At 43.2% G+C, this 19,099-nt stretch overlaps 2 protein-coding genes across 3 annotated transcripts in view; both read right to left on the bottom strand.

The window, feature by feature from the left end:
* The window catches only part of LOC113064721 (protein shisa-5-like), a 54,255-nt gene extending 37,323 nt beyond the window's left edge, over nucleotides 1-16,932 (bottom strand). The window contains exon 1 of the mRNA XM_026235606.1: nucleotides 16,849-16,932. Within this exon, the coding sequence (XP_026091391.1) occupies nucleotides 16,849-16,909 (61 nt within the window). The 5' untranslated portion in view covers nucleotides 16,910-16,932. The remainder of the gene's footprint in view (nucleotides 1-16,848) is intronic.
* LOC113064719 (protein shisa-5-like) lies at nucleotides 251-16,761 on the bottom strand. 2 transcript variants are annotated; one of them, XM_026235600.1, is made up of 5 exons: nucleotides 16,529-16,761; nucleotides 4,596-4,664; nucleotides 3,748-3,872; nucleotides 757-951; nucleotides 251-673 (listed from the first exon to the last, which is right to left on the bottom strand). In XM_026235600.1, exons 1-5 carry the CDS (start codon nucleotides 16,546-16,548, stop codon nucleotides 510-512), a joined length of 573 nt encoding a protein of 190 aa, XP_026091385.1. In that variant the 5' UTR covers nucleotides 16,549-16,761; the 3' UTR covers nucleotides 251-509. The 2 variants fall into 2 exon arrangements, with proteins under 2 accessions (XP_026091385.1, XP_026091386.1); XM_026235601.1 differs by having other exon boundaries at nucleotides 3,748-3,869; nucleotides 16,529-16,760.
* Nucleotides 16,933-19,099: the final 2,167 nt, after the last annotated feature.

The following is a 19,099-nucleotide window of genomic DNA, read 5'->3' on the forward strand; positions in this document are numbered from 1 at the left end:
TTGATACTTTCTTTATATATAAATCACACTTCCTGCCATTTGAAATTCAGAAAAAAAAACCTTTATGCAAACTCAACAGAATTACATGAGCTGTAACTAAAGAAAATTAACTAACAAAAATAATGAAAATAAAATAAAGATGGCAAGTTATATTTTACATTTTTGTATTTTTAGTATATTTAATTTTATATTGTATATCAGTATATACCAGAATTATTAATACCGAAGGCAGAAAACACTAATATAAATCTTAAACTGCATTTTCTTTTAATGTGTGAAACTATTTTCACTCATTGCTTGTACATTTTCATGTAAAACTTTCTATAGTAATCATTTATTTATTTTTTAATAAAATGAAAGAAATTGAAATAAAACTAAATAACTAAAATTAAAAAACTAATAACCCTGACCATAGCACATAGTCTTGTATAATGCACATTTTTACTGCCTTGCGAAACTGCGTCAAACTCCACAATCCAGCAATGACTGATTTGACCGATGGTTGCAGTTTAGTAACCGGTTTTTGGTGGCTGCATGTAGTCGGGGTTGTAAGCCGGCTGATTCAATGTCTCTGAAAGGACAGGAGCAGCACCCGGCTGGTCAGGTGACTTCATGGGGTACATGGCCTGGCCTCCATTATATGCACCCTGAATAGTGGGATATCCAGGACTCGCTGGAAACATTAAAAGACACTAGTTACTTTCACAGAAAAGACTACTACATGGTCTCAGTCTATCCAGCACTAGGTGTTCTTACTGGCCACGTCATATGAGGGTGGGGGTTCTGGTGCATATGACTGTCCCTGATATGGTGCTGTCTGCATAGGCTGACCCCAGTAACCTGCTTGAGTCGGCACTGGTTGGTATTGTGGGTACTGGCCTCCCTGCATTACCGGCTGCTGCTGAATGGATTGTGTATTCATGACTGTAGTTACATGTGTTTCATCCACAGCTGTTAAAAAAAAAAGACAGAAATCAATTAATAATTCAATAATTAGCATCCTGAATCATCTATGAACCCCATTAATGGAACGGTTCACCCAAAAATAAACATCTGCAGAACATTTACTCGTCATGAAGAATGTAGATGAGTTTGTTTCTTTATCAGAACAGATTTGGAGAAATGTAGCATTACATCACCAGTGTGGAAGTCATGGCCTAATGGTTAGAGAGTCGGACTCTCAGTCGAAGGGTTGTGAGTTCGAGTCTTGGGCCGGCAGGAATTGTAGGTGGGGGGAGTGCATGTACAGTGCTCTCTCCACCTTCAATACCACGACTTAGGTGCCCTTGAGCAAGGCATCGAACCCCCAAACTGCTCCCAGTGGCTGCCCACTGTTCCGGGTGTGTTCACAGTGTGTGTGTGTGTGTGTGTGTGTTCACTGCTCTGTGTGTGTGCACTTCGGATGGGTTAAATGCAGAGCTCAAATTCTGAGTATGGGTCACCATACTTGGCTGAATGTCACGTAAGCTTTGTTTTTTTTGTTTTTTTAAATCCTAAAACATCACAATAATCCAAAAGCAGTCCACCCCACTCCAGTCCATCAATTAATGTTTTGTGAAGACAAAAGCCACACGTTTCCAAGAAAAAAAATCTATCAAAGACATTTTTTACTTTAAACCATCGCTTCTGGACAAAATTAACCATAACAGCACTTTCTCCTGTAAAAAAAAGTCTCACATCAAACTCCACCAACATATTGGTTCAGGACTAGAATGATTGGATGATGTGGATATTTCTCTCGCGATTCAGACAAGAGGTTTATTTCGTTACACTTTCATTATAAGTGTATTCTTAAGGAATTATAATGAATACATAATGCATTATAAAAAGCTCATGTTCATCTCATGAATATTAATAAGAACAGTTTTAATATACTATAATATTAACTTAGTTGTGGTTCTAGCTTTTAAGAGTATGATGATTTATAACACAATGAAACATGTTGCATCCACATTTATGATGGATTATAATGTATAAAGTCTCATATCTTGCCATTTTTCTGAAACTACTTTACTTAAAGCGATCAAAGACCACTTATAAGTAGTAGTTTTATGATAATAATAATAATGGTAAAAAAGAAATTCTCTCAAACAGCCATAAGATCAGATGAATGTTTGACATGTGCTTTGTACTATTTTATAATGCATTATGCATTCATTATAATGCTTTTTTTTTTTTACTGGAGATAGAAATATTATGGATAGAGGACTTGCATTTTGGCCAAAAGTGACAATTTAAGGTTATAAAGCATCTTATTGATTGATTTGTTTCTTATTAACACTTTTAGCCTCACTAGTTAATGGACTGGAGTCGTGTAAACTACAGGTGCATCTCAATACATTAGAATGACATGGAAAAGTTAACTTCTTTCTGTAATTCAATTCAAATTGTGAAATTCATGTAGGCTACTAAATAAATTCAGTGCAAACAGACTGAAGTAGTTTTAGTCTTTGGTTCTTTTAATTGTGACGATTTTGGCTCACATTTAACAAAAACCCACCAGTTGACTATCTCAACAAGTTAGGCCAATAAGAAAAAAAAACATTTTTAGTGAATTGTTGGCCTTCTGGAAAGTGTGTTCATTTACTGTACATGTACTCAATACTTGGAAGCGGCTCCTTTTGCTTTAATTTCTGCCTCAATTCAGCATGGCATGGAGGTGATCAGTTTGTGGCACTGCTGAGGTGGTCTGGAACCCCAGGTTTCTTTGACAGTGGCCTTCAGCTCATCTGCACTTTTTTGGTCTCTTGTTTCTCATTTTCCTCTTGACAATAGCCCATAGATTCTCTCTGGGGTTCAGGTCTGGTGAGTTTGCTCGCCAGTCAAGCACACCAACACCATGGTCATTTTACCTTGGACTTTGGACTAATGGGCAACAGACCAGTTCTTCTTCTCCTTAGTCCAGGTAAGACATCTCTGATGTTGTCTGTGGTTCAGCAAATTCCTCGACACATCTGTGTGTGGCGGCTCTTGATGCCTTGACCCCAGCCTCAGTCCATTCCTTGTGAAGTTCACTTAAATTCTTGAATCGACTTTGCTTCACAATCCTCATTAGGCTGCGGTTCTCTCGGTTGGTTGTGCATCTTTTTCTTCCACAATTTTTCCTTCCATTCAACTTTCTGCTAACATGCTTGGATACAGCACTCTGTGAACAGCCAGCTTCTTTGGCAATGAATGTTTATGGCTTACCCTCCTTGTGAAGGGTGTCAGTGATTGTCTTCTGGACAACTGTCAGATCAGCAGTCTTCCCCATGATTGTGTAGCCTAGTGAATCAAATTGAGAGACCATTTTGAAGCCTCAGGAAACCTTTGCAGGTGTTTTGAGTTGATTAGCTGATTCACATTTCACCCTATTCTAATTGGTCGAGGTTGAAATTGTGGGTTTTTGTTAAATGTGGGTAAATGCCACAATTAAAATAACCAAAAACTTAAAGTACTTCAGTCTGTGTGCATTGAACTTTATTTACACAAGTTTCATAATTTGAGTTGAATAACTGAAATAAATGAACTTTTCCACAACATTCTAATTTACTGAGATGCACCTGTACTTGTGGATCATTGTGATGTTTTTATCAGCTGTTTGGACTCCTTTTGACAACACCCATTCACTGCAGAGGATTCGGCAGTGATAAAATTTCTCCAAATCTTTTCGGATCAAGAAACAAACTCGTCTACATCTTGAATGGCCTGAGGACAAGTACATTTTCAGTTTTTGTTAAAGTATTTCATTACCACTTAAACACTTACGTCTGGGTTTTACACACGTTTGATAGATACAGCAGCCGGGGCAGCAGCAACAGCAGATGAAGAAAAAGAGGACGAAGACCACAGCCCCTACTATTGATAAAGTAACGGCAATACTGGTTTTGCTGCTGGACAGATAAAAACATTAAGTTACAAGCATTAGAAAAAGCATCTTTTGTGTAAAAAGTATATTTGATCTATAATTGAATCTATAAATCTTATTTATATGAAAATGTTATTAATTAACATTTTATTTTTCGATTAATTTAATGAAACCACTATGGTTTCAATAAAACACACTGGTTAGTTTGCTTTGTGCTTAGATTAGATTATTAAAAACATAATATCATTATAAACCGTTATCAAATCAGGTTTCAAATCAGGGTCACTATTGCAAACATTGCCACAAAAAAAACGAAAAAATTTTTTTAAACTACTTTGATCAAGCCCCGTCTTGCCTTGGTCACCGCGTTAACGCACTCAAAAATGTAAAGGTTGCATCATACTACTTCTCTCCTCTGCCTAAGCTTTAAATTGACAAAAACAAAACTGCTTTTTAAAGTGTTTGTTCTGTAAGTAACAAAGTCGCTGTTAAAAGCGTAACATGCACCTACAGGGAATAGGGTGCTTTTTGCAAACTACATTAACATTTCAGTGAAAGAATTACAACCTCAGAAGGAAACGTTGGGTAATGCAAGAAAATGAAAGGACAGAACCAGATGCAATGCTGGAAATGCAAGTAAATTTGAAGATATGGTTTGAGATTTACATCAACGATTAGACTAAGCTCAAAAACCGATATTAAAGGATTAATTCACCCAAAAATGAAAACTAATTTGTGTTTTACTCACCTATGAAGCATCTCAGGCAGTGGTGTGCTGTCAGTGCCAGCAGGGCCTTCTCTGCTTATCCTATAAAAACTAATAGGTTTTTAAAAAAAATTATTATTTAGGTATCATTTTATTGTGTAATGTCCACAAAATGACCTATGATTAGTTTCTTTGAGGTTGAACTGGAATATCCTACATAAAAAAAAAAGGTATGCGGCCAGCACATATAGACTGTAATAACCGGGCCAGTACTACAGATAATGCTTCCCTTTTGTTCAAAGTCATGGAATCAGATTTGTCATGAGCTTTAGTAACAGTATACAAACTTCATCATCACAGGAAGAAAAAGGCGGGAACCGGCGGGCATTCAAATAAAAACTTTAATAACAAAATAAACACACAACAGTGTGACAGCCCCGTCACAGATGATGGCCGCGCACAAACAAAAACCAAACACAAAATAAAGCCCAGGCCTGGTCCTCTCTCATCCTTCACTGTCGTCGCTCCTATTTTATATCCTCCTGATCTCCTCCGTGGGACTCCAGACCGGTGAGTGTCGCAGGTGTCGCTCATTTCTAATCACTCCACCGGCCTCGCTCCATTTCCACGGCTCTATGCCTAGTATGGCTGTCAAAATTGCTCAAAAATTACGTTCGAGTATTCCCTCTAAAAACACACGAATATTCGAACTATTCAAACATCTAGTTACGCATGTCAATGACGCACATTACGTCAATAAAAGGACAAAATAATACAAAGAGACATAACTACTTGTGTAGGTAGTCTATTTAAGTTTAAACGTATGACAACGTATTACCTACACAAAAACAAGGAAATCAACTAATGGCCAAGACTGCAGACCTCACGCTCTCTCACCCTCATGTTATCTGCGCATAATGGTTTAAATGAACAAACTAATTTTTGTGCAAGTAATTTAAGGTCGCGACTGTTGTCCCAAATATAGCAGGCTTCATTCGGTGATTGAAGTTTTACAGCATATAGAACGTCTCCGGTTACTATCGTAACCTCGGTTCCCTGAGAGGCGGGAACGAGACATTACGTCAGCTAAGACGTATATGGGAACTCTTCCCTTCTCCACTTTCACTGAAATCTTATTGGCTAACGCCAGCTGGGGACAGCTGGCCAATTGACGCGAAGCATGCAAATACTGGCGGGTAAGCGTGCAGTATAAAATGCATGGGCGCGAAAATTACGTCAGAATCACGACTGAACGCTAGCACAGCTGATCAAACAGCGACCACGGCGGCTAACGTAATGTCTCGTTCCCGCCTCTCAGGGAACCGAGGTTACGATAGTAACCGGAGACGTTCCCTCTCGAGGCGGTAACTCAACATTACGTCAGCTAAGACGTATATGGGAACTGTATAAAATCCCGCCGTGAGAGCAGTGAAGATAAGCCCTGAACGGAGTCAATCACCCTCACACAAGCAGTACAGTTCTAGCCAATGGCCGTGTCGCTAAGAGTGCTTTCATCTGATAGGAGGAACTAGACCAATGAGACATCTGCTCCGACCCTAACAAAATATGCATAACTTCAAGCAATATATCGAAATCTGCACTAACCAGGGCAGACACAAAGCAATAAGCACTCAAGCATGAGAGTTAAACAGAGTCGACGGCGTTTGCGGTGACTGCTGCATAAACCATATAAACCATAACACAGAGTTAGCAGCCATGGTAACTACTGTATAGCTGGTTATAACAGCTTTAATGAATAAAACTTAACTCACCGAAAAACATGTGACGCTACAGAGGGTACATCCAGCTTGTAAAACCTGGCGATTGTGTTCTGGGAAGACCAGCCAGCAGCAAAACATAAATACTGGACAGACATACCTCTAGACCAGGCCCATCAGGAAGCATTTATAATGTCCTCGCAGAATGAGCTCTGATGTTGAGGGGGTAATCCTTCCCCTGGCATTTGATAGCGTCCACGATCCAGTGAGAAAGTCTCTGTTAGAAACAGCACGTCCCTTATTACATCCACCAAGCACACGAACAGCTGGTCCGACTGACGAAAGGCGGCCGAACAATTCATATACATCCGTAAAACCCTAACAGGGTCCCGGCGCTCTGAGTATCAGCGTCGCGCGAGGCTGACGGCTCAACAGATAAGGCGGGCAGGGAAACAAAACGGTGTATTGAGTGACCCCGAAACGAAACCCGGTCTCGGCCGGAGAGTGATATTACAGTCGCCAGGCCCGAAACCAATGCAATATCGTTCACCAAACACTCACGAAATTCTCCAAGGCACTTCGCTGAGGCGAGAGCAAGAGGCAAGGCAGTCTTTAGGGAAGCTCCTTAACCGCAATCGAAGCTAATGGCTCGAACGGTAATAAGAGATAGAGCCCTCAAAACTAGAGCGAAATCCCACGGCGGCACGGAGGGCGGCCATGAAGTACACAATCTACTTGCTCCCCTGAGAAAACTGAATACCAGAGCGTGCTTACCGATCGTTTACCCGTAACCGGGGAACGAAAGCGGCAATAGCGGTCACATACACCTTCAGCGTGGATGGTTTCAAACTCCCGCTATCCAACTGTGCTTTAGAAAGCGCAAAACATCCGACACGGAACAGGTCCCCGGGTCAATATAAATGTTCTCGCACCATTTTGTGAAAACTCACCACTTCTGCGCGTAGCAGCGAATGTTTGATGATGCTCGCGTCTCAGTAAGTGTGTTTAGCACTCGTCAGTGCAGAGTGTCCCGCTCATTAGGGTCCCCGCAGCGGCCACACATGAAGGTTCCACAGCTCGGGGCTGGGGTGCTATATTGTGCCATTCGCCTGAGACAGCAGGTCCTGCTTGAGGGGGATTCGCCATGGGGGAGCCATCAGTAACTCTCTCAGGTCCGCGAACCAGGGCTGATTCGGCCAGTTCGGGGCCACGAGTATAACTGATGCTTTCTCCTCACTGATTTTGCACAACACAGGCAGAATCTTCACAGGAGGGAATGTGTAAGCCTGGCTTCCGGCCAGCGCGATGTCAGAGCATCTCCCAGCAGGGGGGGAGTGAGATAGCAAACGTGTTCTCGCTCGTGGCAAACAATCCACTTCCTCCCTCCCAAATCATTAGATCTGATCTTGGGTGAAGCCAACATCTCCTTAAGGAATCCCGTTCCTCAAAAGCATGCTCACTCCACGGTTCAAAGTACCGGGGATGTGCGACGCTCCTATGGAGATTAAGTGTCGGTCCGCCCACAACAGGAAACTCGCTGCCTGTTTGAATAGAGCTCTGGAGCGCACGCCGCCCTGGCGATTTATGTACGAGACCACAGACGTGTTGTCGGTTTGAATCAGTACATGTTTCCGCTCCAATTTCGACCGAAAGGCTTGCAGGGATATTAGGACACCGCTTCCATTATTCCAAACGGTTTTGTGTCACCTTCTCTGTGACTCCGACCACAGGCCCAGACGCACTGCTCCCCGGCCTAGATCGCGTTCGCAGAGAAAAGAACTCCTGGGCTGAACATATCCGGGCTGTTCCACGGTCTCAGAGTGCTGACGCAACTGTGAATGACCGTAAGTGCTTGTGGACCGAAGACCACGCCCTCGGCGGAACTCGAGTTACAGCCAAAACTGTAGCGGCCGCAATGTAGCAGACCCAGATGGCACACTGAAGAAGCCACCGCCATCAGTCCCAGAAGCCTCCGAAATTCCCTCAGTGCAAACGACCTGCCCAGTCAGAAACAGCGCAGAGTCGATGAAATGCTCTAGAGAGAGATGGGCTCGCATCGCCATCGAGTCCAAACATATTCCCAGATATGTTACAGTCCGACTCGTAAAAACACGCTCTTCTGCATATTCACACGCAGTCCCAGCGTATCCAAACGGCGAAGCATTGTTTCCACGTGACTGATAGCACATCTCTTGAGTGGGCTAAAATCAGCCAATCGTCCATATAATTCAACATGCGCATTCCGCTCGATCTGAGGGGAAACTTCGCTCTATCGCTCTCTCTCGAGCAGACTGAGAACTTCCTGTCGCAGAACAGGACGGTTTTGGGGCAAAGTCAGTGACGGGACCACGCCATTGAAGCGGGGAGGTCTGCGTTTGAATTGGAGAGAATATCCGTCGTGAATTATTCCCAGTATCCACGGTGAAACGCCCGGGATAGCCCTCTTACCGTCCATGAGATGACACGGCGGACGCGTTACGTCTACAGCCACTGATGGCTTGTTTTATTATGGCCCCGCCCCCGCGAGGCTGGAAGCACTGGCGGGAGGGCGGGCGCGTCGCTAAATGGTGTGACACTCTTGCGCCATCATGAGGCCATTATAATCATGGACTGTGGCTCTGCGCTGTTTGAGACAGGGCGAGTGACACAACGTTGGGTGCAAGAATTTGTATATATGCTTCTTTAGTACAATTTTTACTCACAAAAACATCATTTAAACACATATAGAAATCGTCACCCATAGTGATGTGGGGGACATGATGCATGTGTCTTTGTGGTGTTGGCACTCTCGCTCCTTCGCGAGGCCATTATAATAATAGGTTGTGGCTCTGCACTGTTCTGAGACAGGGCGAGTGACACAGAGATGAGTGTAAGAGGAAGTAAAGCTCTTTAGTTGATTGTAACATGCTTTTATTGTGGAACTCACACAAACAGCATTCAAACAGACATAGCAATCGTCGCCCGAAGAAACATGGGGGACATGATGCATCTGAACATTGAGGGTGACACCGTGTTCATGTGGTGTTGGCACTCTCGCGAGGCCAGTATAATCATGGGTTGTGGCTCTGCACTGTTCTGAGACAGGGCGAGTGACACAGTGATGAGTGTAAGAGGCAGTAAAGTTCTTTCGCTGATTGTATACCTGTTTTTATTGTGGAACTAACACAAACAGCATTCAAACAGACATAGCAATCGTCGCCCGAAGAAACATGGGGGACATGATGCATTTGAACATTGAGGGTGACACCGTGTTTATGTGGTGTTGGCACTCTCGCGAGGCCAGTAATCATGGGTTGTGGCTCTGCACTGTTCTGAGACAGGGCGAGTGACACAGAGATGAGTTTAAGAGGAAGTAAAGCTCTTTAGTTGATTGTAACATGCTTTTATTGTGGAACTCACACAAACAGCATTCAAACAGACATAGCAATCGTCACCCGAAGAAACATGGGGGACATGATGCATCTGAACATTGAGGGTGACACCGTGTTTATGTGGTGTTGGCACTCTCGCGAGGCCAGTATAATCATGGGTTGTGGCTCTGCACTGATCTGAGACAGGGCGAGTGACACAGAGATGAGTGTAAGAGGCAGTAAAGCTCTTTCGCTGATTGTATACCTGCTTTTATTGTGGAACTCACACAAACAGCATTCAAACAGACATAGCAATCGTCGCCCGAAGGAAATGGGGGACATGATGCATATGAACATGGCGCTTGGGGGCGGGGCCTCCCGCTCACTCACTCTTTCACCGTCAGGGAGACGGCTCGTATGGCGCGCTGGCTCTCTCGCGGCGCGGGGTCCTCAACTGACCCTGACGTTACCTTCCAGGATCTTACCACTGCTGGTTTCGGCAGAAACGAGCGTCCGGTTCAGAGCGGGGTGCCACTGCGGGTTATTTTAGCTGGTTTCAGAGCCTGGCCCGGTGCTTAAGAATCTCGCAGAAGAAGACTGGGGTGAGCGACGGGGTATCACGTGGCTCATACTTTGGCGCGCTTTCTGCGTCTCTGAGAATAGCTCCATGACGTCACCAAAGAGGCCGGAGGGAGCAAATGGAACGTTTAGGACCGGCCTACGGTCCGCGTCTTTCAGGACAGCTAGGGAAGCCATAGGTGCCTGTAAAGATGACCATGAGCTCCGTGAAACAGCTGAGCAGAGCGCTTAATAGCAATCAGCGCGAGATCAGTTGCCGCGATCCTGATGACGTCAGCGCTACTGTGCCGCCGTTTGCCTGAAACACCTTGAGTATTGCCCTGGTAAAGAGCAGAAGCTGCACTTGCTCTTTCTAGACTGTGGTCCGGACCAAAAGCAGAGGGAGACGAGCACAGGTGTGTGGTAACAGTCTCCTAGACGAGGGGGGGGGAGGGTTTCCGTCCCGTCCACGTGCGTGATATGGCCTTCGTAGCAGAGTGGGTGCGCGCCGATTGGGGTGCAGCCCACGATTTCACCACGAGCTCTTGCATGCCTAAATGCCATCTGGTAGCAGCTCGACTGGAGGAGCCACGAGTCTAGTTACCCATCACAGGCTCGTCATGTGCGTTGCAAGCGAGACTCAGCTCCGAGACGACCTTTCCGAAGACCCTGACGAGCTTCTCCTGGAGGTCTCAGGGCCCTCTTGGTCGGGGCGGTACCACTGAGAGGCCCAAACCTTTTTCGACGTCGAAGCGACATGGAATCGTTTTCCTCGCCAGCTCCGAAGAGGACGAAGTTCGCGGAAGCTATAGTCCACCACGCCGACGTCAAACTCGTCTTCGGGTGGGGGAGGGCCCACCAGCGGCTCGCTGGCGGCAGTGGGCCTCATTCCCGCCGTCCTCCGAGCCACTCTGGCTCTGAGGGCGCGCACTGGCAACTCGGTACACTGGGCGCAAGTGTTGTCCGTGTGAGAATCCCAAGCAGGTCACACAGAACTGTTGAAGGTCCGAATCTAGCATTAGCAGCCATCGGATGCGGAGAGGAAAAACAGGGTGAGTAGTCCTCTATTGCAACTTCCACGATGACTTAGATAAGACTTCTAGCGTGAAGAAAGAGATTCTGACGTAATTTTCGCGCCCATGCATTTTATACTGCACGCTTACCCGCCAGTATTTGCATGCTTCGCGTCAATTGGCCAGCTGTCCCCAGCTGGCGTTAGCCAATAAGATTTCAGTGAAAGTGGAGAAGGGAAGAGTTCCCATATACGTCTTAGCTGACGTAATGTTGAGTTACCGCCTCGAGAGGGAACTGGCATTGAATGCTCCGAGCGAGCTGTGCTCTGGTAAACATGGAACTTTTCTTTGACATGAAACGATAAATAAATAAACCTCGTATCCATTGCTTGACAGAACTCCCCGAAGCCTGCCTAATCCACGATACTGATCAGTCTCATGTCCTTACAAATGAACTAAATTATTTTATCCGTTATGGCCTCTTGTCGTGTTGCAGACAAAGAGCTTGCGGCGGGCGATGCAAAGTAGCGTTAAGTGTCAAGACGTAACGGTTTAGCTGGAGTTCCACACATTATGCCATGCTCATTTGGGTGCACGTTTTTGAGATGTGACCTCATGTTGCTAGTGGTCGAATGGTATGCTAACTGTATCTTAAATAGCTTGCATACAACTTTATCTCGCGGGTCAACAATTTGACCTCATTTTCTCTGCTGCGGTCGAGTTGGGCTCTGCACTTGTAGGAATCTTCCATGAAGACGCGTCATCTTTCAGCAGTGATGCTGTGACAGACAGTGCGACTCCTGTGAGGCTGTGACCTGTCCCTGAACCCTCAGGCGCGCTAGCGCGCCCACTCGCAAAGGAGACAGCCACGCCTCTACTACTGCGGGCCTTTTTTTCCACATTTTTTTGTTATTCGAATATTCATTTTCACCTTCGAAATTAGTTTTTTTAAAACTATTCGAATACATATTCGAATTTAGAATATTCATTGACAGCCCTACGGCCTAGCCCCACTCATCACCTAGCCCAATTTGGTAACACTGCGTCCATCGTTTAGTTGGAAATTTCCAAGCCACTGTCACCAGCGCCTCTACACCAGATCTTGCTGCGATCTGCCTTTTTTAAGGCGCTCTTTTGCAAACAAAAGAGGAATAACTGAAGGATAAACTACTTCAACTGAATTCACTGACAATAGTTTTGTGCGCCATTTTAAAGAATATATCAATGAGTGGCTAACAGCTAGCACAACAACTTATTTGGCCATGTTTATTTTTTAATACGAGTAAAGGGACATTGAATGACAGACGCATTGACTTTATTTACAAGTGACAGGTGAGTGCTTTATTATTTGATGAGTATTGATTCATGCACATTGTTATGGAGGTGTAAGTGGTGATACTGTGGCGTGGTGTGTGGATGTCCAGCATTTGTACAGTTCTGCTGCTGTTGAACGCGTTGTCATTTTAGAGTGACGTGAATGTTCATAGTGAATCGTGTATTGGTGGATTACTCCTACTGATCCATGTAGGGATATCTTCTCTGAATTTAAGCCAACCCCCATCTAGCCTACTGTTGAAATCGTTGATCAGCTGTCATTGTTGTTGAGAGCCTGTGTGCCGCATAATACGCAAATTAATATGCATATGGCATATTAGCTTTTACAGAGGTGTGTAAGATAGATGTGTAAGGGTATGTAGGTATGTAGGTTATCCTGACAGGATAACTTTTAATATTAATCAGACTGGATACGCTGCGTGTGCCTCAAATAAGGACTTACAGCAGCTACAAGTTTATGCACTATTATACATAATCGACACGAGTGCCTCAAAAAAGGACTTAAATTGACTTAAAAAGATACATAACAGCTGCAACTGTATATGCACTATTAGTGGCCATTCACATATCACGTATTTTTCACACTCTAGTTCATTATTTCCAATGTAGGCACGCGCTCATAATGGAAGCGATCATTTTTTTTTCCAGAGCCATAAAGAGAGATGTATACATAAAGATATCTCTATATGGCTATGTTTTTTTCCAGGCGCTTCCGCACCGCATCGAGTTAAAAACATCTCAACTTTTCAGAGCCGCAAGCGCACCACGGGTCATGTGACAAGAACCAACCAATCAGTTTCATCCTTTCCCGTAACAACTTTGAAAGCTCAGACAAGATGAAGGAACAGCTGACCATAGCTATATATGGATTGCCATTTTGAAATACATTTAGAGCTACTGCTAGCGATTTTTAGTGCTGCAAACATAGACCGTAAAAGAAATGGACACAGCGACCCCATTGGAACTCAACTGAGACAATTGAAGCCAATTTTTAGTGTTTTTTAGCACTTCCGTTTCTGACGCGCAGACTCAAACGAAGCTTGACGACGTCAGCAACCTGTCTGCCAGATGTAAATCTTCTAGTAGCTGTGCGTGCAAACTGCCATCATTAATCTTGCAGAGACGGCGAGCTTGAGCGGGGAGTTCTTTGTCGTGAGTGAGCAGGAGTAAGTATTCTGATTAATATTTTTGTATAGTATTTTAAAATGTAACGCCAGTACGACATATTAAGTTAATTGCCTGCGAGCTTCTCCTCCTGTCTGTACGGTAATGCGACAGAGAGTCGAGTGGTTATGATGCAATCGTGAGCCAATTTTTACAAAAACTGTTTCTACGGGACATTAGAAGGTAATGGAGCCCTTTATACATTGTCGTGTATCTTTAGAAATAAATAATGGACAAACTGAGTCTTTAAACGCCTCAGATGTAAAGTTATTCGCTGTCAAAGTGACGCCAAAATGAATGGGAGTCAATGGGAATGCTAACGCAAGTGAAGTTCTGCTACAAGATGGCAGCACGCAGCCGACTTCAACTTTCGGTCGACTTCCTTGCCGCCTGGCTGCAAATCCATTTATCCTTTGCTGAAATTTCTGCGTCTTTATAGAGAGAGCAGGTCATGGTTGCTTAGCAACGGCAGACGCCTCAGGGGCGCAACTGCCCGATCACTTTGGAAAGAAGGAGAAAGCGGTTTTAGGCGCGATTGTGAACGGCCCCTTATACTTTACCAACACAAATTGATAGGTCAAACTGAGCAGCGCTGCTTATTTCCGATGCACCCCAAGCTTCCATCCTTAACAAACAGCCATGTATATTGGCTCTTCCAGTCTCTCCACTCACTACACAATTTCTTAATAAAACCAAAATTAATTAAACTGCCTTGTTTTCTTTTTGCCCTTGCTATGATGCTATAACTGCAAAATGAATTAAGGACTTTGCGCGTGATAAATGGTTTCCAGCGTTTATTTTTTTTCTACGAATCTACTGCGTACTAACATAAGTGGAATTTGCAGCCCAGCGTCCCACCACCTTGATGCTCATTACAAGAATAGCATGTATAGCAGAGATGGGACCAAGTCACACATGTGCAAGTCTCAAGTAAGTCTCAAGTCTTAACCTTCAAGTCTCAAGTAAGTCCCAAGTATTTTTTTCTTGGGCAAGTCAAGTCAAGTCAAGTCACAAGCTATGTCAAGTCAAGTCCAAGTCAAGTCACCTTAATATTGTTATTTTACCTGCAGAATCTGATCTTAATAAAGTTAAAAGACAAGATATAAGTAACTGTCAGTAAATTAAAATAATTTGGATTTGCATTGTAAATACTCATGTTCAGTAAAATACATCATGGAATCAAACAAAATTGTAACTTCCTAAAATTATTTATCTTTCACTTCTGCCAACAGTGTTTGAACTGTTTTACATTTTCAACATTGAGTCCATAAAACTAAACATCCAACAGACTCCTCTCTGAACACCTCTCTCTCTCTCTCTCTCTCTCTCTCTCTCTCTCTCTCAAACACAGTTTACATACAACATTAAACTGTTACATTTCTCCTCTCTCTCTTTCTCTCTCTCTCTCTCTCACACTCACACACACACACACACACTCACACACATATATGTAATATGCACTTCTCATGATTGGGTAATCGCGGCAGATACATTTGTTTTTCTGATTAATTGTTTTGCTCTATGAGAAAGACAAGGTAACAAAATATTCGGGGCTTATGCCCCCTTAGCCCAGCCCTAGCGCCGCCCCTGGAATGCTTTTTTTTTGAGGGCCTGCTAGCGGATCATTAGGGGCCGTTCACATCACGTCTTTTGTGCGCGCAAGTTCGTTATTTGCAATGTAGGATTCTCTTCTCATAATGGAAGCAACGCGCTCAACATCTAAACTTTTCAGAATGCCGCAAGCGCACCGCAGGTCATGTGACAATAACTAACCAATCAGCTTCATCCTTTCTTGTATCAACGTTGAAAGCTCAGCTAAGATGAAGGAACAGCTGTTCATAGCTGTATATGGATTGCCATTTTGAAATGAATTTAGTAGCAGAGCTACTGCGAGCGATTTTTAGTGCTGCAAATCCATTTATCCTTTGCTGAAATTTCCGCGTCTTCATTGAGAGAGAGAGTGTCATGGATGCTTAGCAACGACAGACGCCCCAGGAGCACTTCTGCCCGACCGCTTTGGAAAGAAGGTGAAAGCCGCTCGACTAGCGTTTTCCACGCGTTTTTAGGCGCGAACTATTGAAGACAAAAGCGATGACCCTCGGTACCTCTCAGGCTGACATGTTGATGTGATGTGATATCTGATTTAAGTGGGCGTGGTGTGTGTAAGGTAGAGAGGGCATGACTGATGATAGTGTCCTGATCCAGTCACGACGCTATTCTCAGCCTGCGCTCCAGCTGAGTAATCAACTTTATTTTAAAAAATAATTTATATATTTTATATTTAAACTGAAAACATGGTGTGATTAACACTCAAGTCATTCAGGTCATCGTGTCTCAAGTCAAGTCCCGAGTCTTTAACTTCCAAGTCCGAGTCAAGTCTCAAGTCCTAAAAATAGCGACTCGAGTCGACTCGAGTCCAAGTCACCAAGTCACATGTCCCCATGTCTGATGTATAGTAATCTTTATTGAAGTAAATTAGGTTTTATTCGCCGTCATGCATGAAGGAATAATATTTTTGCTATTTTACACTTAATACTGCATCATGATAACATTACACAACTGAAATTGCACTTCTAAATATACACATTGTCAATATTTTTTGAGACCCCCCAAAATTTCACATTTCTCGTTTTTGGGGGAGCCCATGTGTCATTAAGGGGAGCCGAGCTCCCTCTAACTCCCCGGTAGTTCACACTATGTATACACACACACACACACACACACACACACACACATGTAATTTCTTTTAAACCATTTTGGTTTGGAATTACGTGAGGGTGTATAAAAAGTAACTTTTGGGTCTCATGGACAATTGTATTAAGAAAGAAAATCCTTACATAGTGCACATATCTTGCATATCATCGGATAACCTCGAAGATGTAGAGGAGCAGCAGTATCTGTGATCGCAGTTTCCACAGCAGTGCTCCAAAAACCTGCAGGTAAGCGAAGACCTGTACACGTTATCCCTGGTGAAGTAGCTCTTACAGTCCTCTCCTAAACATAAAAGAACAACAGGGACCTTAAAACGTGAACATAGTTTAAAAAGTCCCGATAAATGAAGTGCTGTATAAATGATTTTTGTAACGTTACTTGGCGCCATCGGTAAACCGCCCAAACGCATGTTTAAAGTGTTTCTTTGATTTTGTAATAAACTTACCGTCTGTTACCGTGAATAAACCCGCAGACAGGAGCAGAAGAACCGCTGAGGCGGACGCCATCGCGCTGCTCTTCCTCTTCAACTAACTTCTCTTGGTGTTCACACTGGGCGTCTAAATTTGGCCTGGGAAAGAAGAATCGATTCCAAGGCGATTCCAAATCGACTCTTGTTTATGATTTTTTTTTTTTTTTACACAGACTGCGCCCATGTAGCCGATTTCATTTGTCAACAAGAAATAAAGTTCAAACTAAATAAATGGATCCAGTCGTGAAACAGAGTATGGTTTAGGGTAGGATGATTACTTCAGCATTGTGTAGGCAATCAGCGACTTAACCAACGAAATCTGGAGTCGTCTGTTCCTTAACAAAACGCTTTTAGAATTTAACAGGAATTTATGCTATAGTTTTATGATACTGGATTAAATATATGTATATCCCTATGTATCTACCCACATACATACGTGTATGTATACGTGTGTTTTCGCAATACGTATAATTCGATTCTTGGAATCGATTCTTTCGATTCCAGAAAAAAGAATCAGGAATCGGAATCGAACAGTCCTAGTCTAAAGAACCATTCATACAGACGGTTGGTCTGGGTACGCCTCGGGAACGCCCCGTCACATGATCTGAATTTAGCCCGTGGGGGAAAACATTGCCTTGGCGACGATTGAAATACATTGGACAAACAATCCGAAGAGCTGCTGTGTCGTTATCTGTACCTCCAATACACTAACAAATTATGAATTGAAGTTTTACATCCTTATAAACATACAGAACCGGAAAGGAGAACAAAATGGCTACAATCAATAAGTTGAATAAGTTGTGAGGATGATCAAGGGAAGTTGTGGAATCCAAAGACTAAGCCTGTGTATGTGTGCAGTCGGTATTACATCATCATAGGCATGCTACGTTAACATTGTGTACATCAATAACGTTATCAAAACTGTGTAAGGTTGTTTCAGAAAGTGGTATGCATATATAATTAGCCTTATCATTCCCTTCCCTTGAGCAAGGCACCGAACCCCCACCTGCTCCAAGTGTCTGTTCACAGTGTGTGTGTAAGAGCCAATTTTACGTTTCAATAATTTGTATGGTATTGTTTCTTGGAGTGTTGATTTCAAGCATAAACCGAATATATCATATTTGTATCTTTCTTTCTGAGGTAGTTTTGTTTTTTTCCTGTATTTATTTTATATATATTTATATATATATTTCAGTACTGTTTCCTATGTTTTCTGATGTACAGGCTAATTTCTGTTCTGTTTCTTTAATGGTTACGCCCACTTGGGCGGAAGATCGAACTGGGTAGTTGTTTGTGTATAGGAAATAAGGGAGAAACAGTTTTCTTACCGTTCTCGTCTGTCATTAAAAAATAACTCTTGTTTAAACGTTCAAGGTAACAGCAGTTAAAGGTTTAACAGGTGAAACCATAGGAAAGGCTACAGGAGCCATCTGGATTTTGTATAGTTTTGTAATTTTGTGTTTGGATTAAACTTTTTTGATTGACTTCTGTGACGAGTAAGAAGCTTTTTTCCTGTTCCAGTGAAGTTAACATAGGACTTTGCACCTACATTTAAAGTAAGAAAACTTCTCTTTTTCGTTTGAAGCGAGCAATATTTTTGTTTTTAACGAGAAGATTATCGAGTGATTCACGCAACATCAAAGACCATAACGTTACTTGGATATTAACGGACTATCGCGGGATTCTCGGCTGAGATTCTCCGATGCCATTTGGATTACATACACTACGGATTTTGCTGATCGGACTTTAGTGAGCTTTCACAACTTTTTCGGACGTTTTGGGGATATTATTGGACTTTGAATATTGCTGAACTTTGCAGCGTCATGGTCCCGCCATGTTTGCGTTTCCACACAGCATCGCAAGAGGGCGATCTCATCTGCTTTCGTGATGAACGCAATGCGCGCTTTGAACACGAACATTGATTACTATGGAAACAGAGGAATTGAACGCGGCCTCTAAAAGAGTGCCGAAGATGACTGTTAAAGCACAAGAGGAACGGCTTCATCACTTGTTGGGAACTAGAAGAGCCAAGCTGGGACATTTAACAAGGCAAATGAGAGAAATTGAAGCTTTGCTTGAGGACTCTGGTAATGTTGACACTGTGTATGATTGCATAAATGGTGAGTTTGCACAGTCCTTTGCTGCATTCCAAGACATTAATTATGCAACCAGAGAATTTTCGGATTTAGATCAGTTACATTGGTTCGAATCGAAGTCTCAAGCAGTT

The sequence above is a fragment of the Carassius auratus genome, chromosome 47 (genome assembly GCF_003368295.1).
Source record: "Carassius auratus strain Wakin chromosome 47, ASM336829v1, whole genome shotgun sequence".
NCBI classification, from domain to species: Eukaryota; Metazoa; Chordata; class Actinopteri; order Cypriniformes; family Cyprinidae; genus Carassius; species Carassius auratus.